At 38.0% G+C, this 26,206-nt stretch overlaps 1 protein-coding gene across 4 annotated transcripts in view; it reads left to right on the top strand.

The window, feature by feature from the left end:
- Positions 1-26,206, top strand: part of CERKL (CERK like autophagy regulator) — a 156,641-nt gene that overhangs the window by 110,505 nt on the left and 19,930 nt on the right. For all 4 annotated transcript variants that reach the window (XM_082466724.1, XM_082466725.1, XM_082466726.1 and 1 more), the window contains 2 exons: positions 12,699-12,830; positions 20,539-20,602. In XM_082466724.1, the coding sequence (XP_082322850.1) occupies positions 12,699-12,830; positions 20,539-20,602 (196 nt within the window). The remainder of the gene's footprint in view (positions 1-12,698; positions 12,831-20,538; positions 20,603-26,206) is intronic.

The raw sequence follows: 26,206 nt of genomic DNA, 5'->3' as shown, positions 1-26,206 counted from the left end.
ATGATACTGGGGTGTCATTGTGGAGACCACAGACTTTGAGCAGTACTGCTATGCCCCTATCTGATTGCTTCTTGGGGGCATCATTTAACTTGTTCTTCTATTCTCTGTATTTACTATAAACTGGACTTTCAATCTAAAGACTTAATTAGATTTATGTTATAAATTTTGGGCAAGGATACTTCATAAGTGGTATGTGTACTTCATTTTTTATCATCTCAGGTGGTACATAATGAATGTCTGACTTCCCTACTGTTAATGAGGCCAAGATGACTTCCCCAAGGCTAAGACTGATCCCTGAATCAAGGAGGTGAAAAAGCTTGATCCCTCCGTTGTAATGTCTCTATTTGAAACTAGCAGATAATTTGTTGGGTGGTACTCAGGGACCAAGGCAATGTCTAGTCCTCAGTAAATATTTCATCTAATGGTTTTAACATGCATTGATTATCCTTGCCTGAACTGATTATTTAACTAGGGGTAGATCATGGAGATTTTCTAATTCAACCATTCTTCCTAAATGAGTGCTATTCTTTTTTTAAAAAAATGATGTTGCTTCTGTAACTGGTACTGTTTGGTTAGCTAGAAGTATAGTGCATATTAGAAAGGCAGGATAAATGCTTAAGTAGTTGTTCAAAGTAAAGTGAAGTTTCTGACTGGAGTGAGTGGAAGGATAAAGTTGTCATTTAGTGAGAAGGGGAAGATGGTGGGTAGACAGACCAGGTTTAGTGGGGAAAAGCAGAATTTCAGTTTTGAATATGTTAAATTTGAGATGTCTATTAAACATTTGTATTGATCAAAGTTCAGTTGATATAAAACATAAAATACTCTAGCTATTTTAAATAGTAAGCTGTTTTATACAGATAATATTATTAAAGGGCTAGAGGAGAAGGTTCTAGGGCATCGAATGTGCTGGTGGCCTACAACTGTTGCTGATTGCTTTTTTCCCACTCACCCCACATATATGGCCTCATGAGACATTTTCTCTGACCAGTTGCCTAAGGGAACTAAATGGGGCCTAGTTCAGAGACAGCTCTGCCTGGTATAATAGAAGTGAGCTCCTGAAGCATTACAGCCCCGCTTAAGGTGTTCCTAAAAGATAGTAGGGAAGGGAGATCCTTCTGGTAGTCAGAACTTCAAACAGTTGATACTAGTTGTTAAGGAGTGATGGCCACAGGGATTGATGTATCTCAATGCATGAACAGTGGCGAAGAGCTTGGCCAAGTAGTTGGAAGCAAAAATTTGGAGGGTTGGTGGCAAAGATGTATAAAGCAAAAGTATATGGATGACTTTCACAGAATAAGAACAGAATGTGAGATTTGTGTTTTATGTAAACGCTCACCAAAGAAAATTTATTCTCTAGAAATAACCAGGAAATAACCAGGTATGTAAGATGCTCCATTCTATAGATGTTTGTCAGCATCTTTTCAGAGCAAACCCAGGGCTTGCACAATGAACATATAAACAAAGTGGCCTTAAAGCAGGAAGGAGAAAAATACAGGGATTTAGCAATAAGCACTTCTGCTCACCAAGGCTGATTTGACTACCACCATTGCTGAGTACTCTGCCTGCAAGCAGATCAGCCTTGAGCCCTGGATACACCCCATGTCCCAGGGCAACCAGTCCACCACTTGGTGGCAGGTTGATACATTGAATCCTGTCCTTTGTGAAAGGTCAGTGGCTTGGCCTCATTGCTATGAATGCTTACTTCTGGTGTGGATTTGCATTTCTTGTCCACCATGTTTCTGCCAACACTACCATTGGTGGCCCTACTAAATGCCGTGTTCAGTGAATTTGCATCCTATACAGTACTGCTTTTGATCAAGGGACTCATTCACATCAAAAATAGTGAAACAGTTGGCTGACAAGTATGGGATTCACTAGTCTTACCATTTTTCCTATTTTATAATATTGTCTTCCACCTGGGAGACTAAATCTTGTGATATTAAAGTAGTTTTTAGTTCCATAAACAGAATACATGGGTCTATGGACTAATGAATGAGTTAAGGTAGAAGTGTCATTTCTTATCTCCACCTTTTGTGACCCACTCATAATATTTTTGCTTCCGGCCTCTACAACTTTGAACTCTGCTGATTTAGAGCTTTTAGTTTAAAAGAATACTTTCATATGGGAACATGACAGTGGTTCAGTTGAATTGGACATTGAAAACTACTTGGCCACATTATTGAACCATATCACTGAACCAGCAAATGAAAAAATAACAATGAAGTTGCTCTGCTGGCAAAGGTAATCAGTTCTGATTATCAGTGGGAAATAGTGTTGCTACTACTACTCAATAGGAGGATGATATCTAGAACCCAGCAGGCAACCTGGGCTGCCTCTTAGGAGCAGGATGAAATGAATGAACACATTGTCTAAGAAAATAAAAATGGCCAAACTGACTCCAGAAGACATAGATAATGTTCAAGACCAGTTATCACCAAAGAAGCAGAAATCTTTTTGGTACTCCTAAAAAAAAGCACCAACTCTGATATTTTCACAGGGATATGCACCATACCTTTAAGGAACAGGAAAACTTCAATACTATTTAAATTATTCTGGAGCATAGAAAAATATGATAAACTCCCAGATTTTATTTCTAGAGCTTGCATGAAATTAATACCAACATCTGACAATGAAGTCCAAAGAAGGAAAAGTATAGATTGATTTTACTTATGAGTGTCAAACAACCCTTAATAAAATAAGAATAGATGGCTGTGTTATTAACATGATAAATATATATCTCATTTTAAAGCCTATAATAGGAGAAACATGTGAGGGAGTCCCATTAAGTTTTGGAACTGACAACAGTATCCTTCATCAGCCCTGTTGGTCACGTTCTTCTGGTGAAACCCACCAATGCAAGTAGACTAGAGAAGAACATGAATTTGTGTGACAGTTGGAAAGAGGAAAGTGAAATTACTATTATTTGAAGATGAAATAACTATTAGACTGGAAAATCCAAGAGAATAAAGGGAAAATCTATGATGAACAATGAGAAAATTAAGTGCTAGGTGTAGAAATCAATGGTTTTGATATATGGCGTCAAGAGTCAGTTGGGAGATGGAGTTAGAAACATATTGACAGTAGCAGCAAAAAGGTGAAAAACCTAGACTTATTCAGCATTTATCTGAAAAATGTTTACCATGGTACTTAGGGACACAGGAGACTTAAAATGGAAAAGCATGCCATGTTTCTGTAAAGAAAGACTGAATCTCATAAAAGTATTACAGCCCTTAAGATAATATATATTTAACGTAATCCGAATAAAATACCAGGAGAATTTTTTCACACTAGACAAACTGATTTTAAAGATCATGTGTAAAAATAGACATGGAAATTCTTAAAAGTAGTAAGGAACTCTATCAGCTACTAAGTCATGTTATGAAACTATAACATTTAAGACATTATGATACTGGCATATGAATAAATCAATAGATCTCAGACTAGACACTTAAGAAGAGATTCAAACACATCCAGAAATTTAGTGTATCTAAAGGTGGCATTTGAAATCTGTAGGAGAAAGACTGATTATGCCATGAATTATGTTGGGACAGATAGATAGCTACCTGGAAAAAAGTAAAGTCAACTCCCAATTTTGTATCATCTATCAAAATAAATTTCAGATAGTATTAAATAAAATATGAAATTGAGACCATAAAATTATTAGAAAAATATAGGGGATATTTTTTGTCACAAAGGGAGCTTTTAAATATGACGCAAAACCCAGAAACCATAAAAGAAGTGATAAATTCAACCATAGGCACATAAAAATGAAAACGTTTGACATAGAGAAAACAGCATAAATAAAATTAAAAGCACTAAATGACACACTGGGAAAAATATTTGTAACTCACACAACAAGTAAAAGGTTGATACTGTATGGAGCGCTGCTACAATTAACATGACAAACACAGTACAAAGAAAGAATTGGCTAACGATATAAACTGACAGTTCATGGAAAAATAAAAGTAGCTCTTAAACATTTGCAAAGTTTCTCAGCCTCTCTCATAGTAAGAGAAATGTAAATTGAAATTAGAGTGATATGGGGTTTTTCACCCCTCAGATTGTCAAAGATAAAAAAAATTTGAAAATTTACAAGGTTTACAAGGGTGTAAGAAAACACCCTTATAAATTGGTAGTAAAAATAATAGGTAAACTGACTACTTACTATGTGCCATGCACTTTTCTAAATACCTTACACTTATTTAATCATCACAATTTGTGAGAGGCACTCTTATTATCCCCATATTACAGATGAGGAAACTGAAGAACAGAGAAGTTAAACAATAACCCAAAGTCACACAGTTGGCAAATGGAAGAGCTAAGATTTAAGATCAATTACTTTTACTCTAGCATTTACTTTTTTTTAGTCACAACTAAATTTCTATGGCAAGTAATTTGGCAATATACACTCTCAAGGGTACATACCCTTTGACCCAGTGTTTCTACTTCTAGAAGTTTGTCCTGCAGTTTTATGTAAATAGATGCAAAATGACATTCATTGCAGCAGTGTTTTCAGTAAAGGAAGATTGCAAACAACCTAAATACCCATCCCCAGGGAACTAGTTAATTAAATTGAGGTTCATCCAAAGAAAACTAGGCAGCTTTAAATAAAGTAAGATAGCACTCTATGTAGTGATATGGAATTATCTCCAAAATATTGTAAAAGGAAAAGCAAGACACAGAATAGTGGGTTAGGATGCTACCATCTATGTAAAAAGTCACAGAATGTATACCTACATTTTTGTATATGCAGAGAACAGATTCTTGACATGATGCCAATGGTTGTCCCTCAGGAAGGGAACTAGATACCAGGGAATGAGCTGAATAATGAGATTTTTGAATTCTGTACAATGTGTGTATTTTAATTTGTACAGAAAATAATTGTGTATATGGTTCTCAAATATAGAGACATTTGCATTGTGGTCACTTGGTGAAGAGTGTAACCAAGTGCCATAGACAGACCTGGGTTCAGACTCCAACACTGGATGGTTACCAGAGGGAAAGGGGCTTTGGAACAACTGTAGTTCCGGGCAACTTTGCTTCTTCCCTAACTTGGATATTGACCAGAGGGAAGACAGAATCCATAGAGCTCTCTGTGCTTGGGGTAAGACTCATCACCACCCCACTCTCCAATCCCAACTGCTGCACACAAGTTTTATCTCTTACACACACTGTGTTGCTGCCTGAGGCCCTTCATCACCTAGACTCTCTTCCCTCTAAGGCCCTCTCTGTGTACCGCCTAACCTGACACCATCCCCTACTCTCCTCAACTCCAGACACCATTTTATTTTTGCCCTGTGGAACGAATGATTCATCATTAGCAAAATCTATATTGTCAACCACTTGTCCAAATATCCCCCTTTTGCTTTAGTAGAGAGACACAGCTCTTCCAGGAGCTTATAGTGTCCCCTGCAGTCCTCTTGAGTGGTAGCTGTTTTCTCTGCCATGCCTTTCATACAACTGGTGCTGGAGGTGCTATTGATGTCTTGAAGTCTTCCTTGCATCTCACTGATATTTGGGGACCATTTTCTCAGCGTACTCTCTTAAAAATCCTCAGCATTGGAGCTCAGTCCGTCAGACACCACCTGCTAGCATTACCCGCAGTCCTGTACAGCCTACTGCGTCCTTCTGCTGGTCCTTGAAGACTTTAGCTCCTGCCTCACTGTCACTCCCTCCAATACTACTGCTGTCATAATTCTATGTGGTTTTTTGTACATTTCTCTCAGTTTTTACCTCTTCTCCTTCAGAGATCTTGACCTGTATTTCACTTTCCCCATTTTCTCCCATAATCATATTTCTAGTACAGTAGTTCTCAAAGTGTGGCCCCCTGGACCAACATCATCAGCGTCACCTGGGAACTAGTTAGAAATATAAATTCTCAGACCCCACCCGAGACTACTGAGTCCAGAACTCTGGGGCTGGGACCCAGAAATCTCTGTTTTAAGAAGCTTCTTTTTGTGATTCTGTTGAATGTGGAAGTTCATCAGATCTTGTTATTGTCATTAGCAATAACTCTCTGTCTCAATTTTAATCATCCTACCCTCCATGTGGCTACTGCCTTCTGTCTTCCTAGTTCACCAGATAATTCTCCCAACCCCTAAAATCCTTCAGCCCCGCTGAGACCACAATTTACTGTTTCTGCCACTTTTCACTAGTCCTTAGCCCTCTTATGTCCTTACTTTCCCCTTTTTCAGCCACACATGTGACTACTCTTTGTTCTCTTTCATATACCACATCAAAATAGGAAACAAATCTTGTCCATTCTCCCTTCAAAATATATCTAAATATGTTCAAAATACATTCGAAAGTTGCTAAGAAAGTAAATCTTAAAAGTTCTCATCACAAGAAAAAAATTTTTTTGTAACTCTGTGGTGACAGATGGTAACTAGAATTATTGTGGTGATTATTTCCCAATGGATACAAATGTTGAATCATTGTATTGTACACCCAAAACTAGTATAATGTGTATGTCAATTATACTTCAATGAGGCGGTATATCTAGAATCTGACTTTTCTTATAATGTCCACTTCAACCACTGTGTCTAAGCACACAGTATTAGAATATTGCCAGTGTTCTTTACTTTGTTAGTCCTTACTCTAACTGTGTCTACTTTCCATATGGCAGCTGAAGTGATCCTTTTAACACCTAAGGCTACGTTGCTGTAAACACTACTCAAAATTCTCCATGCTTCTTCTCTCACTCAGAACCAAAGCTAAAATCCTTGTAAATGCCTACAAAGCTCTGGGTGATCTGACCTTCCCTGGCCAGCAAGTCATTTCTTCTACCTTTGCCCTCCTTCTCTCCCACAACTGAGCTTCACTTTTTTTTTTAACATCTTTATTGGAGTATAATCGCTTTGTATACACCATAAACTATATGGTGTGTTAGTTTCTGCTTTATAACAAAGTGAATCAGCTATACATATATCCCCATATCTCTTGCGTCTCCCTCCCTCCCACCCTCCCTATCCCACCCCTCTAGGTGGTCACAAAGCAGCGAGCTGATCTCCCTGTGCTATGCGGCTGCTTCCCACTAGCTATCTGTTTTACATTTAATAGTGTATATATGTCCATGCCACTCTCTCACTTTGTCCCAGCTTACCCTTCCCCCTCCCCGTGTCCTCAAGTCCATTCTCTAGTAGGTCTGCGTCTTTATTCCTGTCCTGCCCCTAGGTTCTTCATGACTTTTTTTTTTTTAGATTCCATATATATGTGTTAGCATACGGTATTTGTTTTTCCCTTTCTGACTTACTTCACTCTGTATGACAGACTCTAGGTCCATCCACCGCACTACAAATAACTCAATTTCGTTTCTTTTTATGGCTGAGTAATGTTCCATTGTATATATGTGGCACATCTTCTTTATCCATTCATCTGTTGATGGACACTTAGGTTGCTTCCATGTCCTGGCTATTGTAAATAGAGCTGCAATGAACATTGTGGTACATGACTCTTTTTGAATTATGGTTTTCTCAGGGTATATGCCCAGTAGTGGGATTTCTGGGTCATATGGTAGTTCTATTTTTAGTTTTTTAAGGAACCTCCATACTGTTCTCCATAGTGGCTGTATCAATTTACATTCCCACCAACAGTGCAAGAGGGTTCCCTTTTCTCCACACCCTCTCCAGCATTTATTGTTTGTAGATTTTTTGATGATGGCCATTCTGACTGGTGTGAGATGATATCTCATTGTAGTTTTGATTTGCATTTCTCTAATGATTAATGATGTTGAGCATTCTTTCATGTGTTTGTTGGCAACCTGTATATCTTCTTTGGAGAAATGTCTATTTAGGTGTTCTGCCCATTTTTGGATTGGGTTGTTTGTTTTTTTTGATATTGAGCTGCATGAGCTGCTTGTAAATTTTGGAGATTAATCCTTTGTCAGTTGCTTCATTTGCAAATACTTTCTCCCATTCTGAGGGTTGTCTTTTGTCTTGTTTATGGTTTCCTTTGCTCTGCAAAAGCTTTTAAGTTTCATTAGATCCTGAGCTTCACTTTTATTCTTAGAACTTTTTAACACTTAGCATGCTCTGAATTCTCTTGTTTATTTCTATCTCCTACCATTGGAATGGAAGCTTCATGAGGACAGAGGCTTTTCTTGTTCACTGATAGAACCTCAGCTTCTAGAGCCCTGCCTGGCAAATAACAGGCATGTAGTTATTTGTGAATAAATGAATGGATGTTATTGTTATCTAGATGACCCAAAGCTAACACTGCCCTTTTATTCACTCATCAAGTATTTGATCATCTATTATGTGCCCTGCACTAAGGAAATAGAATGTGGAGAAAAACCCAGAGAGTTTCCAGTCTAATATGGAAGAATAATTAATAAATAGATATAAAATAACAGCAGTGTAAGAATCAAGATTGGGAAGTGTATGGACTTGTGAGAACAAATGATAAGGGGGAAATGACCTAGCTGAAGTCACAAAGCCAAGGAAGCCATGGTAGGCTTTCCCTAGAAACAATGACTGAGGTAAGATCAAGACAAAGAAAAGAAGGGGTTAATTGGGCAAAGTGGCTATGGTGGCAGCTGGTGTAGGTGGGCAGCTAGTGGGGAGAGCAGGTGCAAGGACCCTGTGGTGGAGGGAACATAGGAGTTCAAGAAACTGAATGGCATAGGAGGAGGCTTGAGGAGGGAGCATGGAAGGAGAGAGGGATGGAGATTTGTTATGTCTCTTTATTTCACTTAATTAAGAACGTTTAAAAAATCCTACTTTATTCGGTAGAGATCTCCATCCTGATCTCTAAATTGATTTCAAATTGCTACCTAATTCATGTATACTTAGACTCTAACTTCATAGTCATCATATTAGATGCATCTAAAAGAAAAAGAGAAATGAGGAAATGAATACATGCTCTGGTAAAGAAAAAAAAAATTGGCTTTGTTGACTTGTATTTAAAAACCCCTTGATTGACCAGAATGTCTAAGGAATGGGACTTTCTGATTAATTTAGTTTTCATTGCTGTTGTTGTTAACTGAGGCTTAAAAATAAAATTATTTTACTTAAATCCTTTTAGAAAGTCTTTAAAAATAATTTTAGGAGGGCTTCCCTGGTGGTGCAGTGGTTGAGAATCTGCCTGCCAATGCAGGGGACACGGGTTCGAGCCCTGGTCTGGGAAGATCCCACATGCCGTGGAGCAACTGGGCCTGTGAGCCACAATTGCTGAGCCTGCGCGTCTGGAGCCTGTGCTCCGCAACAAGAGAGGCCGCGATAGTGAGAGGCCCGCGCACCGCGATGAAGAGTGGCCCCCGCTTGCCACAACTAGAGAAAGCCCTCGCACAGAAACGAACACCCAACACAGCCATAAATAAAATATAAATAAATTTTAAAATAATAATAATAATAATTTTAGCCCCTTTCCTGCCATTTTAAGAAGATTGTGTCACAAAGATTGGGTGGGACGTATAGCGTGCACTTTTATACATATGTTTAAGGTCTACAAGCCTTCGACTGCAATGTGCTTATCCACACAAACCCCAAATGACTGTTTCTCATTTCCACAAACATCTGTTCCTCCACAGTCATGATACAGGAAAAGGGGGAAATAAAAGTTGGTTTGTATGACAGCATTTGGGGACTGCAATTTGGTGGCTAGACACCTTCCTTACTGGGTCTGTCCCTGCTGGAGAAATGAGGGTATTCCAACAAATTTACCAGGGAAGGGAAACTTAAACGGATCTTTTGTCTGGACTCTGGGGTTTAGAACAAGTTTCTGGTTCTTTTCGTGTTTTAATAAAAGTGAGTCCTAGATTAATCTGCTTCGTCCATCCTGGTTAAAGGACACTAATACTGTCCTTCGTGGCAGTTTTGTTTTGTTTTGACCTGATCCAGAGTCACATACTGCATTTAGTTGTTACTCTTTAGTCTCCTTTAATCTGGAATAGTTCCTCAGCTTTTCTTTGTCTTTCATGGCCTTGACATTTTTGAAAAGTTTAAGGCAGGTATTTTGAGAATGCCCCTCAACTTGGGTTTGTCTGAGTGTTTCATCTTGTTAGGTCCACATTATGTATGCACTTGGGGCAGGAATCCCACAGAAGTTGTGTGTCCTTAGTGCTGTGTATCTTGTACATGAGGCACATGTGTCGGTTTGTATCACTCAGAGTGTTGTTAACTTTGACCACTTGACTGAGGACGTGTCTGCCCGACTTCCCTACTGTAAATATTCCTTTTTACTTTCTGTAAATAGAGTAATAGGGAAGGACAGAATTTAAGAATAAGTAAATATTTTGTTCCCCAACTGACTGTCACCGATGGTTTTAGCATCCATTGCTGATTCTTGCCTAAATCCATCATTATTATGATGGTTGAAAATAGTGATTTTCTAACTCTGTAATTTTCCCGTATTTATTAATTGTTACTCTAAGATGACGTTTTTCCTTTTCCTCCTTTATTTCTATGTGTATTTAGTGTCGGTTTGACTCCTGGAGTTGGGTTTTTTAAAAAGTCACTTTAGTGTGTATGATATGTTACTGTCTTTATTCCATTTTGTGTTGTCCCAGGTTTGGTCAGTGGGAGTTCTGAGACACTGAGTCCTTTATCAGAGTTTTCTGTATAAATGATATAAAAAATAGATAATAGAGGTACAGAGAGTAACATAGGAGCAAGAAGCCAGAGAGGTGAATTCTGCTGGTGCTCAGGAAGTGATCAGTGAGGAAGTGGTATTTGAGGTGAGCTTTGAAAAAGTGGTCAGATTTTTACAGGATTGGAGATGAGGCAGAGTGGAAACAGTGAACTGTCTGAACAGAGGAAGACCTAGCAGCTGGTATTCGGCAAGTGATACAGTGGGTCTGGGTCGTGAAGGGGAAGTGGAAATGGAACAGAAAACCCTCTGCACTGAGTTTGCTTCGAGCATCTTCTGTGCTGGTCTCACTGCTTGGTGTTTCCTCCCTGACCCTACCCCTGCTGTTTCACTAAGGGGAAGATGAAGTGTGAGGCAGGAGGGAATTGCAAGTAGTGAAAACAGCCAGAGCCCAAAGCCGTGCTCACATGCTCCCTTCTCTGGGAAGCCTTTTCCGGATCCCTAATAAGAATTAACCATCCTCCCCTCATCCACTCCCAGGGCACTTTGTGCCTTCGTGTTAACAAATCTGTTCTGTCTTGTACTGGTTCTATTTGTGGATACGTCTTCCCCCTTAAAAGCATGAACACATGTTAATCACTTTCCACCTCTTCCCAGTACTCAGTGCAAATGCTCAATAAGTATTTCTTGAATATGTGTGAGAGGGAGGAGAGAGGATAGGTTGGAGTTGGTTGGGGGAGGCTCTGCATGTCATTTTCAGGGGTCGGGCTTGCCCCACAGGCAGTGATGAGCCCCGGTGCTTTGGACCAGTGCAGGGCTGCTGGGAGCTGTGATGTCTGAGGCCATGGTGGAAGGGGGGCTGCAAGGTACCCGCGAGTGGTCCTGGAGAACGCCGAGCCAGAGTGAGACAGCCAGGAAGGGCAGAGGCGTGGAAGCAAATAGTTATCACCTCACGAATCTGGGCACTCATTTGAATGTTGGAATTGAAAGAAAAAAAGGGAATTGAGGATGGCTTTGAGGTTTCAAGACTGGGTGATTAGGAGACTGGCAGAAGTCTCTCACCAAAATGGGATCCCAGGGCCAAGTACAGAAGAGGTAAGGAGTTCAGCATCGTCCTGTCTGGTCCTCAGCCAAGACACTCCCTGAATTCAAACAATATGTGTTGTTGAAAATTTTTTATTATTTCAAATATGGTAAGAAATAAAATATTGTCTCTACTTGTGGCACAAAAACTGACGTGGGTGTAATGGACATTTTTCTTTTGGCTTTAGTAACGGTTTCATTAAAAACGGATGCTAGTAACTGCTTTTCTAACCTTGAAGCATGGCCCTGTGAGAAGAGCTTACCATGAAAGAAATAGTCGTCAGCTTTCTTCTGGCTCCTCTGTCCCCTCCTGCCCCTTCCTAACAACGGAAAATTTGCTTTGCACCTGCTCCAACTGGGCTCTAAGTGATAAGCATCTTGCAAGCCCAGAAAATTGTAGTATCAAATCTCAGCCCCAACTGTGAGGCAGCACTATATTCCCGAATCCCCGCTGAGAGGCGTTGCTTTCCCAATTCCCCAGGGAAGAGTTCTTTCTCCCTTGGCCCCTTTTCAGGCTTGAACTCCGACCTAAGCCCTCTTTTTAGCTTCCAGCGTGCATTGCTCTGGGTGGTGGCCCTGACCTGGCCTTGCATCCTCCACTCCAGGCTCATCAGCAGGTCAGCCCTGGGTAGCCCTGGGGTTACCGGAATGCCCAATTCCAATAATGAGCATATTTATCCAAGGAGAGGAACGGGACTTTTTAATCTGTTATAGTCCATTGCTTTCTTCCCCAGGAACAAATGCTAAAGGAACATTGGATATATTATCGGTGATTTGGTAAATATACTTAATCATTGCCTAATATTCATGAAGTCGCTTTCATTCACACTTTCCTTCATAAATTAAATGCTTTGTTATAACTCATGACTTACTTTAAGAGGGATATTCTTATTTCACTGCTAGGAACTGTGAAATGTTTTAAAATAATGCCATATTCAGGAAAACTCTTGGAAGAATTTCAAATAAAAATAGCAAATACTAATTAAATAGGTGTATAACATCCTAACTGGCCTTAGTGTATGGTTTTAAAGGGAAAGAAAAAATAAATGCTGACAGAGACTATAATTTTTGTCTTTATATTTTCCTCTTAGGTTTTTCAGACAGACCGAAGTCATTAAAAATAGTCCTTAACCCCCAAAGCCACAAAAAAGAAGCTACTCAGGTCTATTATGAGAAGGTTGAACCATTGTTGAAGATTGCGGGAATAAAGACAGATGTAACAGGTAAGTATTTTCAGAATATAATTTCACCTCTAAAAAAAATCATACTTGAGGAAGCAAAATAACCTTGAGTTTGTTCTTGAGTCAAATTTAGGAAGCTACTTGTAATATCTAAAGCTTGTTTATGTGCTTCGATAACTTACTGCAGCCAGCTCCAGGATTATAATTCAATTATTTTGTTTTCTTTTAATTGTGTTATTTTTATTAGAATATCAGTATTTTCTCTTTAAACCTTTTTTCAGACTTTAAAAATTATTAGGTATCATTTTTAAGGGGGCTGCACACGTTTTGATACCTTCATTGAGATGTTGGCTATTTAAACATTATCTCTGCAGTTCAGCAGCAATTGATTTTTGTTCACTTAAATGTTTGATGTCTTTCCATGGAATCCTTCATTAGGTAGTTTTTGTTCTGACTCTGACCCCTGCTGGTTAGGTCAAAACTAAGCACTTAACTGCTGATTTTAGATGAATTTAGAGAAGCCAGAAGCTTAAATTCATTGTCTAAAATAAGAAGGGTGCTTAGGTTTGTGCCCAGGAAGACAGAAATTTGCTAATGCTAAAGTTCATATAAAGAAGATTAGTAAAATTCTTTTCAGCTTTTAAAATTTGGTGACCAGATTCCTTTGTTTCCTTGAGACTCTTATTTTTCCCACGGGGGTGGGGTGAGGAGGGTTGATGTTATAGTGAATCACACCCTCAGTTCTTCTGGTTTTATTTCTGTGTAGCTTCATTAACACACAGTGTAAATTTGTAGTAAATTTTAATTGATGAAGAATATTACATAATAAGCCTACTCAGGATACAAGGCCCGAATGTACTTGGAATCTCCTAGTCCCAATTATAAGTTCCTAGGGAAGGGATTCAGAGTGACCTGGCTTTGCTCAGCTGTCACCAGGGGAGATGGGTCTCACAATGTAAATAAGGTTTATAAACCTACATCTCATGACTTGATGGATGGGGTAGAAGGAAATTCCTTTAAAAAAAAGCAGCAACAATAATCTTTGTGAGAAGGTCATCCACCCCAAAAGGCATCTACTACAATGAAGGTTGGAGAGAAACTACCATGAAAAACTCAAGAGGAGTTTCTGAATTAAAATAAAATTGTAGTGAAGGAGTTAATCTTTCATCTTTGTGGCTTTTGTCTTACTTGGAGGTGATTTATAAGAAAAAGAAACGATTCAGATCTATTGTTGCTTCCCCTGAAGATTTTCAAGGATTGGAAGAAGGGAAAGTTTGAAATTCATATTAGGATGAGCCAATTAAAAGCTGAATAAACTTATTGGTGAACCCAATAACATTTAATTATTGTTTCATTGATTTAGTATCCAAAACAGTTTTACATGGATATTACTACATATCATTCAGTTCAAGAATCTCTTGTTGAATGCTTTGTGTTCAACACTATGCACAATGCAAGATGGATAAGTTCTACTACCTGCTCTTGAGTGACCGTTAATTTATTAGGGATTAAAATAGATATTTAAAGTAGATATAATTGGGATATACATAAAGGAATTATGGTGTCTCAGGGGTCTTATTTAGTTTGATCAGAAGACCCAAGAAAAGAATTTGAACTGGACAGTTTTAGAAAGTCAGAGAAGGCAAATAATGGTTTCCTGTTATAGTAAATATACATATTTACTATATATATATAGCAGAAAAGAAAAGTGAGAGAAGGCAGGCACGCTAGCAGCACATACAAGTGGGTGTGGCTGTGTGCGCCGTACCCATAGTGTTTTGGTAGTTCTTTCATAACGTTGACTTTATCTTAAATATGGTCCTTTCCATCATTGTAAAATGGTGCCAATGAATTCATTTCTTCTTTATTCAAATCTAGTGAGGTGGGGAGAGGTGTGTATATGCAAGGGATTCAACATGTTTTAATCCTGAACAAGGATTAAAAATTTTTTCCTATCAGTTTGACTATCCTAATGTAGTACATATACCCCACCTGGAGCACTTACTCTCTTAAGCATCAAGACCCTTCCCATGGGATGAGGGTGGGACCCCCTTCTCCTAAAGGCTGAGGACACCTGAACTGAAGTTGGGAAGGCTCCCAACAAAGTGCACAGGAGGAAGTCTGAGTCCAGATTAAGGATGAATCTTTATGCTACGCTCAGGAGTTTACTCATCATGCATTGATTCGGAGGTGGTGTACATTTTTTATCATAGTGTTGTAATCTAGTTTAGCAAAGATGATTATGTCATCAGAATAAATATTGGAAGAGAAGAGGGAGAGATTGGAGGAAGGAAACCAGCCTATGAGGCCTGAACTAAGGTAGAGGAAATGATAGGAATGTGCTTTCCTTCTTAAAACAAGTATATTGGAGAGAAAAATGTTATGTTCTAGGACTTTTTTCCCCTGAATTTTAGATGTTTTTGCTTATTATATTTAGTTTAAGATAAAATAAAATTAGAATATTACATAAATGCAAATATAGAATTTATATATTTGTGTAGCACGGCTAATTATTAGCTGCCTAACACTCCTCCTACAGGCAAAATTATAAAATTGCATCTTTTGCTTATAAAACCATTTTGATATGTATATTGGCTAAATATTTATATTAAAAATGTCTCCTGTTTTATGTGAAGGACTGAATAAACATGTGTGTATCTGAAAAGTTTTAGAATCTTCCTGCTTATCTCACAGTATAGTTTTATAGTTTGAATAAGGTAGTGTATTTAAAACTACCTTGTGTACTATAAAGTACTATAGAAACATGGTCATAATGCAGTTGATTTCAGTTTCATAAATTATGTAACAGTAAGATTCAACTCAAACTTTGAAAAAGTATTTTCTATGAAAGAATAAAGCAGAAAGAGTACATGTTTTCTGCATGTCCAGTATGACCATTGTTTTAACATATCTTCTGTGCACTGCCGAGTCCAAATGGAATATGAATTATGTAATAAATTCTGTATGATGATGAATTCATTAAGAGATAGTGCTGTATAAATGAGGCATGATGTAAAAACTATAGCTAGATGAATACATTATAAAGAATTTTTCTATACATTTAAAAAAAATGAATAGCAAAACCCCCCACAAAAGAATCTGGTTAAAAAGTGCACAGATAATCTGAGTAGACATTTTTCCAAATAAGATATGCCTATAGCCAACTGGTACATAAAAAGGCGCTCAGCATTACTAATCATCAGGGAAGTGCAAATCAAATCACAATGAGGTATCACCTCACACCTGTCAGAATGGGTATTTTCAAAAAGGCCAGAAATAACAAGTGTGAGGATGTGGAGAAAAGGGAACACTCGTGCATTGTTGGTGGGAATGTAAATTGGTGCAGCCACTATGGAGGCCCCTCAAAAAATTAAAAATAGAACTACCATATGATCCAGCAATTCCACACTTCTAGGTATTTATCCAGAGGAAACAAAAACACTAACTCAAAACAGATATCTGTGCCCCATATTGATTGCAGCATTATTTACAACAGTCAAGACATGGAATCAACCTAAGTGTCCATCAGTTGATGAATGGATACAGAAGATGTGGTGTGTGTGTGTATGTATACATATATATATATATATATATTTGCATGCCATACCACAGAATACTCTTCAGCCATAAAAAGGAAGGAAATCCTGCCATTTGGGACAACATAAATGGACCTTGAGGACATTATGCTATGTGAAATGAGTCAGAGAAAGACGAATGTCATATGATCTCACTTATATGTGGAATATTTTTTAAAAATTCCCCCAAAGAAACCAGAACATGTAGATACAGAGAACAGATTTCCAGAGGTTGGGGGGGGGCAGGGTGTCAGAAGAACTGGAAGAACCTAAAAAAAAAGAGAGTTATTTATTCCTAATAACTTGATATGTGAATCAAATGGCATATGATACCATTTCTTTCTCTTCCTCTCAGAGCAGACTTTCGGAATTACACTATTAAAGGTGTGAGAGGAATTTTGGACATCATAGATTCATACGATAATTCATAGAACGATAAAGTGAAAAAGTCAAGGCAGCAGAGAAATTAAACTGGAAAGAACTTTGGAGGCCATCTAGTTCATTTTCCCTCGTACAGTGGAGTGTAGTCACGTGGCACTCTTGGTGGAAGGACACCCAGCCTCGGCCTGGGCGCCCTGTGATGGAGTCAGTGTGTGCCGTTACTGGACGATACTGACGGATATTCTCAACTGGAGTTCAGGGTCATATTAAAAAAGAGCACCTCCTTTGTGCTAACTTACAAAAAGGTGGTCTTTCTTCTGGGCTGATGTAGCCCAAGGTCACCTCGCATGCTGAGTAGGAGTACTGGCTGGATTGCAAACCTACCTGACCCTTTGCCAAATGCCTTTGTGCAAGGCATAAACTGCAAGGAGAACTTGTGAGCTGACGTTTGCCACCTTGTGACTTTCAGTGTTGATGTTATCTTTAGTAGTGACACAAAATAAATGAAATATGTTTTCCATGAGCTTTGAGGTATTTGAAAACAGATTTCATGTCTGCCCGTGATCTCTCTTGTTCAAGACAGGCAATTCCACCTCCTTCAGTCAATCTTGGTAGTAACAAAGCTGCTAGACCTTATCGTGCTGATTATCATTATCGTGGTCAGAGACACTTCTCTGAATGTAGCCTTGATCTCTGCCAGCTCAGGGCCCATGGGAGTGCCTAGTCACCCGATAATTTTACCTCCTTTCTGACCCTGGGCAGAGTTTTCAGAAGAGTGGGGTTTATTTTCACATTTTTTCCTCCTTCTAGAAGCATGTGTTTAACTTTTGACACTTTTACCAAGTCTTCTCTTTGAATTCTTTCTCTTTGGCTCTTTATGTCTCTACTTGAAGCCCTCCCTTCCATGGAGATGCCTCTAATTGTTCCTGATCTCACAGAGCAGAAAGCTAGGTAATCTGATAAAACTGTTACAAAAGATGCTAGCACGCGGAGGCATTACTCACTTCCAGTTTTACCTACATTTTAATAAAAATCTGGATCGTAAATGTTCCACGAATCAGATCCAGCTGGAGAGGGAGAGAATTATGGGTGAAAAGTTCTTTTTATTATCCCTAGGATAATTATGTATATATATGACCAATCCCATTTCTAATAATAGGATCTCAGTTAGGGAGTTGGAACTTTATCCCTGGGGACAATGAATAGTCATCAGTGGTGTTTATGTAGGGAAGAGATGTGGTTAAACATGTGCTTGAGAAGGGTCATTCTGGCTAGAGTGGGATAAATGTTAGAGGGAGACTGGAGGAGAGGCTGATGTAGTTTGCATATTAAAGATGGTGGTGACTAGGTCTAGGGCATTGGCTTGAGGAATGTTGGATGCAGTCGCATAAACTAAAAGACAGAAACCACTGGCCTTGTGCATGGAGGGGTTTTGGAGAGTAAAAGAAAGGGATACTCTAGAAAGAAGACATTTTCTTATCTTGGGTAGTGGGGAGTGGATGATGGAACACAAAAAAGAACAGTGTAACTGAAAGGCAGTATATTTGAAGGTGGAAATGATGGATTCTATTTTGAACTTACGAAGTTTGAAGTACCTAAGGGACAGGAAAGAAAATGACATCTCAGTACCTTATCCCATTATAGAATTTTATCACCAGACCAAGAAATGTTTCCTTATGTTCAAATCAGAACTCATCTGATTTGACTTCAGCCTGTCTCCTCAACATTCAGTATCAACCTCAAGACATTTCCTCAGAAAGACAATATTGGAGGAAGGTAGTAATATTTAAACTGAAGGTTGGGGTGCATGGGGGATCCCAGCAGTGAGAACTGTGTGTTCAAAGAGTTGTAAACGATGAAAACTCCAAATTTCCTATGTTAGAGGGGTGTCAGTGTCATTGGCAAAGGAAAGTAGTTGAAAGAAGAGGCTAGTAACTTTCTTTTGAAACGGCAGCTGCCCAGTAGCCCACTGTTGATGTCTATGTGAAGTGGAGTGATCTGAATCTGGTTCTTTCTGCTTCCAGAGCCCATAATACACTGTCTAAACACATATTTTGATTTCTTCTACTCCTTCCAAGTAGTAGTTCAGATTACTCTCTATCTTTCCCCTATATTATTTTTCTTTATAATCACTTAATACTACTTTATATTGCACATTCATTGAAAAAAATTAGTGCATATCTATCCTCTGTCTCCAGAATGTAACCTCCGTGAGGCCAAAGACTTGATAAACTTTGTTCATTGTCCTACTATATTGTGGTCAGGTTTCAGTCATCTTTTCCGTCTGTTTTTCCGGATCAGTCATCTTATTTAACTTTTACAATGTCACTTAAAAAAATTACTGTTCTTGGATAATTTGCATCAGTGTATAGTCACATTTCACCTGCAAGATGAAAGGAAGAAATAGACTATTGTTTCAGAATTTCTCCTAAGTAAAAATAGCATTCAGCTACAAGATAATTGTAAGGCTAATTTTGTTTTGGATTTGAAAAGCTTTACGAAAGTAAGCTTTGGAATAAAAGCGAGACTTGATAAACTGATTCTCAGCATAAATATTTCTTCCTAACATCCTTAATTATTTTTAATGTGTGTTTGTAAGACATTTTATTATTTTTGCTTTTTAAGGTTGCAACTACTTGCTGAAGTTATAGATGAATGATCAGCACACAATCATTTATGATAACCTAAATTTATTAATATTAATATTTTATATTTCATTTTCTTGTAGCTTTCTTCTGAATAGAATTTAATAGAGAGAGGTTTTATTTATGTGAATGTTAACAGCATTTGAATAAGCTGTGGGAGAATTACAATGTAAGGCTGCTGGATACAGAATGATTCTTTTAGACACCAAGACTGATAATTTTTAACAATATCTAAAAACATTGTAGGGAAAGCTTGAACCATGCTGGCACCAGGGACAGACAGGCATGAAAGATTAATGTAATCTTGCATATAATGATGCACATTCTTACACAAAAACATCCATCTGCAGTGTCATGTCAGTCAGCAGAAATCTTTGATGGGTGGGTACAGCTGGGCTGTCTCTTCTGGCAAAGCTGCCCTAGAAAATGCTAAATGTGGTTGGGATGCTTGGTGCCATCTGCAGTGTGCCAGTTTATCCTGTCTTCTCTGGCATTTGCGACACTGCAGAGGGCATCATGACTGTAGAGGCAGCAATAGGGAGTGACAGATTCATTTCCTCAGAGAATCTGGGCTCTGGTGGGCCTGTGTGCCACCCTCCTTGGCGTTGGGTCTGTTATCCTTGGTGTTGGCTTTGCTTCACATTTTCACATCCAACTCCTCCTCTTTTTAGTCTAGCAGTTCCAGACACACATTCTTCTAGTATGTAAATCTTACACTAACCTTTCAACTAATTTATTCATGTAAGGTTGCCAAACTGATTTAACATTGACTATTTGGTGCCAGCTAATATGCCTTATTTTCAAAATACTGCTGCTCCTAGGCTTCTGATTTAAAGGAAATGTGTCTTATTTAGGGAACACTAAACAGACAGGCACCAAGATAAATTATCTAATGGGATATCCCCAAATGACTTATGTAGTTGGAACAAATATATGACCCTCTTTTACATAAAGCTGTAAAACACAACAGGCAAGTGACACTTAATCCTCTTTCCCATGATTAAAATATAAATATTCAAGAATAAATGTTGTTTTACGACCTGACCATATGTTTAGCATATTATTTTGCCAAACCAAATTAAAAAGTGTAGATCATTTGTTTAAAACTTTCATCTTTTTCTGTGTTTTTTTGGTTTTTTTTTCATATAGTAACAGAATATGAAGGGCATGCTGTGTCACTGCTAAAAGAATGTGAACTACAGGGATTTGATGGGTAGGTTGTATTATTAATCTATATATGTCATATGGCTTATGTTATTAAATGTTTTCATTAGTTTTTAGCCACATATTTGAGACTTACAATTTTTAAATGTTTGTGATGTATGTAATTAGGCTCTAGTTCATTTGTATCTGTGTAATAACAATTAATGCTAATAATGTACTACAGCATAGTCACCCACCTCGCAGGATCGGGCATAGGAAAGCAAAAGGAGGGATATAAATATAAGTACTGAGAAATCACAGTGTATCACCTTATTCTTACCTAATGTGTATACATTTGCCTCTGTAGTCCTTAATTCTTGGCTTTAACCCTGTGAGTATATAGAAAAGCATTGATGGAAGATATTATATTGATTGTGTGATATAACTATACTATGATCCTTTTTTGCAAATTTATTGATAGTGTTAATAGCTACCCACTGGTTAATTTGGATATGATTGACTGAGTGTAAATATTCTGTAAAAACAAATATATTTTTTTCAGGATGAAAAAATATGCTAATTTTACTTATCTTCTATAATTTAGTAGCTACCAAATAAGTATGTTATTCACAGTAGGCATTAGAAACTGTTGTTTGCAATACATTGCTGGAGTATGTAGAAATTGTTCACTGGCATGCAAACATTAGAAACAAGGCAAGTGACATATACTTTAATTGACATTTTTAAAATTTAGGTGAATCAGTTTGCTAAAGTGCTGGATTGATGTACAAGATTAAAATCACATTCTTTTAGGGAAGATTTTTTTTGCAAGGGTGGATATTTCAGAGTTTTAAAAGGTGGCAGGTATGTGAATTATTTGTGTAACATGGTAATGGGCAGGGGGGCAACAATAGACTCACAGTATCAGGAAGGGCATTTGGGTTTTTCAACTGAAATGAAAGGCTTTGCTCTTCCTGAAAAATTATTAGAATGTGTTAGAGAGGAAAGTGATGCAATCAGAATTAGTAGGGTTGTTTTTCAGAAATGCTTAATATTTGTTGGTGAGAAAAGTATTATTGGATGAAGAAGAAAGTTTGGTAAGTAAAACATAATTTTTCAAAAAGGAATTTATTTATTTTTTTGGAATTTTTGAATTTTATTTTATTTTTTTATACAGCAGGTTCTTATTAGTCATCCATTTTATACACATCAATGTATACATGTCAATCGCAATCGCCCAATTCATCACACCACCATCCCCACCCTCCTGCGGCTTTCCCCCCTTGGTGTCCATACGTTTGTTCTCTACATCTGTGTCTCTATTTCTGCCCTGCAAACCGGTTCATCTGTACCATTTTTCTAGGTTCCACATATATGCTTTAATATATGATATTTGTTTTTCTCCTTCTGACTTACTTCACTCTGTATGACAGTCTCTAGATCCATCCACGTCTCTACAAATGACCCAATTTCGTTCCTTTTTATGGCTGAGTAATATTCCATTGTGTGTATGTACCATATCTTCCTTATCCATTCATCTGTCGATGGGCATTTAGGTTGCTTCCATGACCTGGCTATTGTAAATAGTGCTGCAATGAACATTGGGGTGCATGTGTCTTCTTGAATTATGGTTTTCTCTGGGTATATGCCCAGTAGTGGGATTGCTGGGTCATATGGTAATTCTATTTTTAGTTTTTTAAGGAACCTCCGTACTGTTCTCCGTAGTGGCTGTATCAATTTACATTCCCACCAACAGTGCAAGAGGGTTCCCTTTTCTCCACACCCTCTCGAGCATTTGAATTTAATTGAGGAGAGCAAATATAGATGGCAACGTTGTATAAATACTGAACATGAAGAATATGAGGTAGGAGATTACTTCAGAGCTTTATACTTAGAGCTAGACAGAGTGATTAATAGGCTACATCAAGGAAATTATCTTGCAAGTAGACAATTTAAGAAAAGTAATTGGGGGAATCATGCCTACCAGCTACCTACCTTAATATGCTTCATAGTCCTGAAGCACAGCTTGTGAGCATATAAGAGATGTTGCATTGCAAATAAGTCCTTGCTTCAAAACGTGATTATATAAATAATAAGAATAACAGGTATTGTAGGTATTAGACCTGGTCTTGCCTGTCAACATTATGAAATGTTTTGATAAATGTGGTGTCTATAAATAAGTTCCATTGGCAATTAACTATACAAGGATCAAGAAGAACTTTGCAGAATGATGAAAGACTCTAGCTTAGGCACAACAAGTAATGCTTTTCTCTTTACCTGAACATACTTACTTCTTGTTTATTCCACACGGCAGGTGCTGTTAGTTTGCAGTGTGGCAGTGCAAGTTATCTAGATCCTTTAGTTATTACCTACATTTTTTTAAACCAAGTAGTTTGGCCTAACCATTATGTGAATTGAGTTCCAGTGAGTTCACTGTTTCTAAACTCTATAGCAGGGGTCCCCAAGCCCCCGGGCTGAGGACCGGTACCAGTCCACAGCCTGTTAGGAACTAGGCCACACGGCAAGCGGTGAGCAGTGGGCAAGCGAGCGCAGCTTCATCTGCCGCTCTCCATCCCCGCCATCGTTTGCATTACCACCTGAACCCGTCCCACCTCCACCGGCCCCCGTCCATGGAAGAGTAGTCTTCCACAAAACAGGGCCCTGGTGCCAGAAAGGTTGGGGACCACTGCTGTACAGCATGCTGAATTCATTAGAACTTATAATAATTTAAAATTTCTATTGCAAGTTGTCTAATATTTCTAAGATCCTTTAAATAGCTTATTTATTTATTTATTTATTTGAGCCCAGCCTTTCCAGTTAGGAGAAGAAGTGGTGGTTGGGATAACTATCTTAATAAAATAGTAATTTTAAGTCACTCTACTTAGAATTACATAGAGAAGTATACATATGAGGAGAACAACGGAAACAGTTTCTGTAGGCACTTCCAAAGAACAATTCTCTAACAAGTAGAATTGTTTGAAAGTGGAAGACACTATATTCATGAGTTCCCTGTTCCTGAATCTGTTCAAAGAGTGGCTATAGGAGGACTTTTTGAGAAATTGATACAAAAGACTCAAGGACGGGATAAGGTAACCCCAGGATTCTATGGTATTTTGATGAAAGAGGAGCTCAACTTGAGCCTGAAGCATCTCTGCCCGACTCTAGTGGAGCTGTTGGTAGGGAGTGACTAGGAAATCATCTAAAGCTTTCTAGACACAGACCAGACAGAGAGTTTTAAGATCCAAGAGAAATTCTATATATATTATTCAGTAAAGCAAAATGATTAGTAAATAATGTTTAAGAAGATTATTTGTTAAGTTTTTGGAGTTTTTTTAATGAGTTGCGTATGTTTCTATGAAGACACATTGTGATATATTCCTAATGCCAACAGGAACAGTGTATCAGTTCTCATGACAGCTTGTGTGCAGCTCCAGTGTGTTCTAGCAAATACTCTCAGATTCACTGCTAGAGCTTGCAGGAGCGTCCATTTCCATATTGACCCCTCTTTACACTGGGCATGAATAGGAAGTTTTGTAAAGGCAAAGAAAAGTGTAGTATTGGGTGTATAGACTTGAAGCGATAACAGTTGGATTTATGAATGTGAAAACGGTTAAGCTAATCTGTAGCTCTTATGTAATTATACATATACTAATACTTTCCTGTTTTATTTCACAGCATTTTAAAATTTTAATTTGTTGAATTATAGTTTTTTCCTTCTTTTAATTTCATGAGAATCTAGATATTATTTGGCCTGCACTAACATTTTATCACCACTATGATATCTGTATTACTAAATAAGGTTTAAAAAAAGTATCTCTTTTCAAAAAAATTTTTAAGTCAAAAATGCAATAATAAACATTTCAATAATGATATGGGTTGATAGACAAATACACAAACATTTAAAAATTTTCCTGTCAGTTTTTAAAAAAGAGAAGTAAGATATTAGCCCCCAGTTGTACGTTTCTAGACAGAAAAGCTCTACTTTGGGTCATGGCAAGAAAGAGTTTACTTATTCTGAAAACACAAGGTGTACCACTTGTAAAGGTTTATGTTTTAGGGTAGCTCTTAAGTGTGGTTAAATTAACTCATTATAAAAAGTTTATTTTTTGCCTTTTCTTGTAATATCTAGACTCTTGCGATATGTTTGTATAAGCATATTCCCTAGGTTGAGTAACTATATCTTGAGATGATCTTAGTGATCTAGTAGTTGTCAAGATAAATAAATATATTCCTTTCTCACTTATTTAATTCCACAGTGATTCAACTGGTAAACTGATTTCCAAAATAATAAAACTCTCATAAGGCTATTTTCATTAGGTTTTATATATAAGAAAGGAGTCTAATATATCAAATAGTAGTGTAGTGTAGTTTCTAAGGCCAAATTGTCTCATTCCATAACTTACTATAGTATGACCTTGGAAAAGTTGCTTAATCTTTTTATGTCTTAGTTTCCTAATCTGTAAATTGGGAGTTAAAGTATCTATTGCATACAGTTATTGTTCAAATTTAAGAAGTTAATACATGGAGAGTGCTGACAACAGTGTCTGGTACATAGTAATTGTTCACTAAATGTTACTTTATTGTTGTAATTATCACTTGTTATAGTTTCAAAATATTTAACACAGAATGTGTTATGACAAAATTGCAAAGGTTTTTGTAGCAGAGCACGTTCATAGAAAGGCCATTTCTACTAACTCTAGCAATGAGTTAACATGTGCTATAACTGGATGCACGATTCCAGGGTTCAAGTGTTGACATACTATATGGAAGAGGCAAGTTCTTTGTACTAAGTTAGATGCTGTGTTGGAAGACTTTACGGTTCCCTTTTAGGCCACACACACCTCGGTTGGTAGACAGGCATGGAACTGGGAGTTATAATTACATTCACAGAATGTTTGGAAATCTGCTCATAGAGGTCTTTGAAATCATACAGATAAGATTCAAATGAAACCTTGGCTTCCCCATATATAAGGAAGAGGCTAATGCTTACTTTACAGAATTCTGGGAATTTAACAGAAAAGAGCCAATGTATTACCTGATGTGAAGTTGGTCCTCAGTACGTATAATCACTTTTCTCTGAATCAGTGACCACACTGATGGCCTCTGGAATCAGTTCAGACAAAATAATACCCCCAGCCAAAAATGACCTGGGTCATATCTCATATCCTGGAGTTTCTTCTAATTGGGGTGGACCTGGATCGCCAAGGCTATGTGCAGCCCTAGCGCTGAACCCCACCTAGGTGCCAGGGCTGGAAGGCTGAGAGGTAGAGGGAGTTGATGCAAAAAGTATTCTCAGCCTCTGGATTCACCAACTTCTGGAGCTTCCTAAACTTAGGGAACCAGGACCCCCTGTTGATTATGGCCTATAGGCTGTTTTGTTTGGCACATACAATTTTTAAATATATTGAATGCTAGTTGTGAGTGTTTATAAATTAGGAGACTCTCCCCAAAATCAGGACCTGTGGCTTCCCTAGAAAAATCAGAAGATGTGGTCCTCTAAAGCCTGCCTCCTGGATGATGGGAGTGGGCTGGTGCTGAGAAGCTGCCTCTTCTTTAGACTGAGCAGACTCTCTGCTCCTGCTGGGCCTTGGAGGCCTTGGGGTGTGACACCTGCTCTCAGTAACACAAAATCTTTTCCTTTTGGGTAAATTGATGTGATTTTGATACTTAAGAT

Source organism: Balaenoptera physalus (assembly GCF_965194825.1).
Source record: "Balaenoptera physalus genome assembly, chromosome: 6".
Lineage (NCBI taxonomy): Eukaryota > Metazoa > Chordata > Mammalia > Artiodactyla > Balaenopteridae > Balaenoptera > Balaenoptera physalus.
The sequence above is the reverse complement of the archived record's forward strand: the minus strand, read 5'-3'. Positions and strand labels throughout refer to the sequence as shown.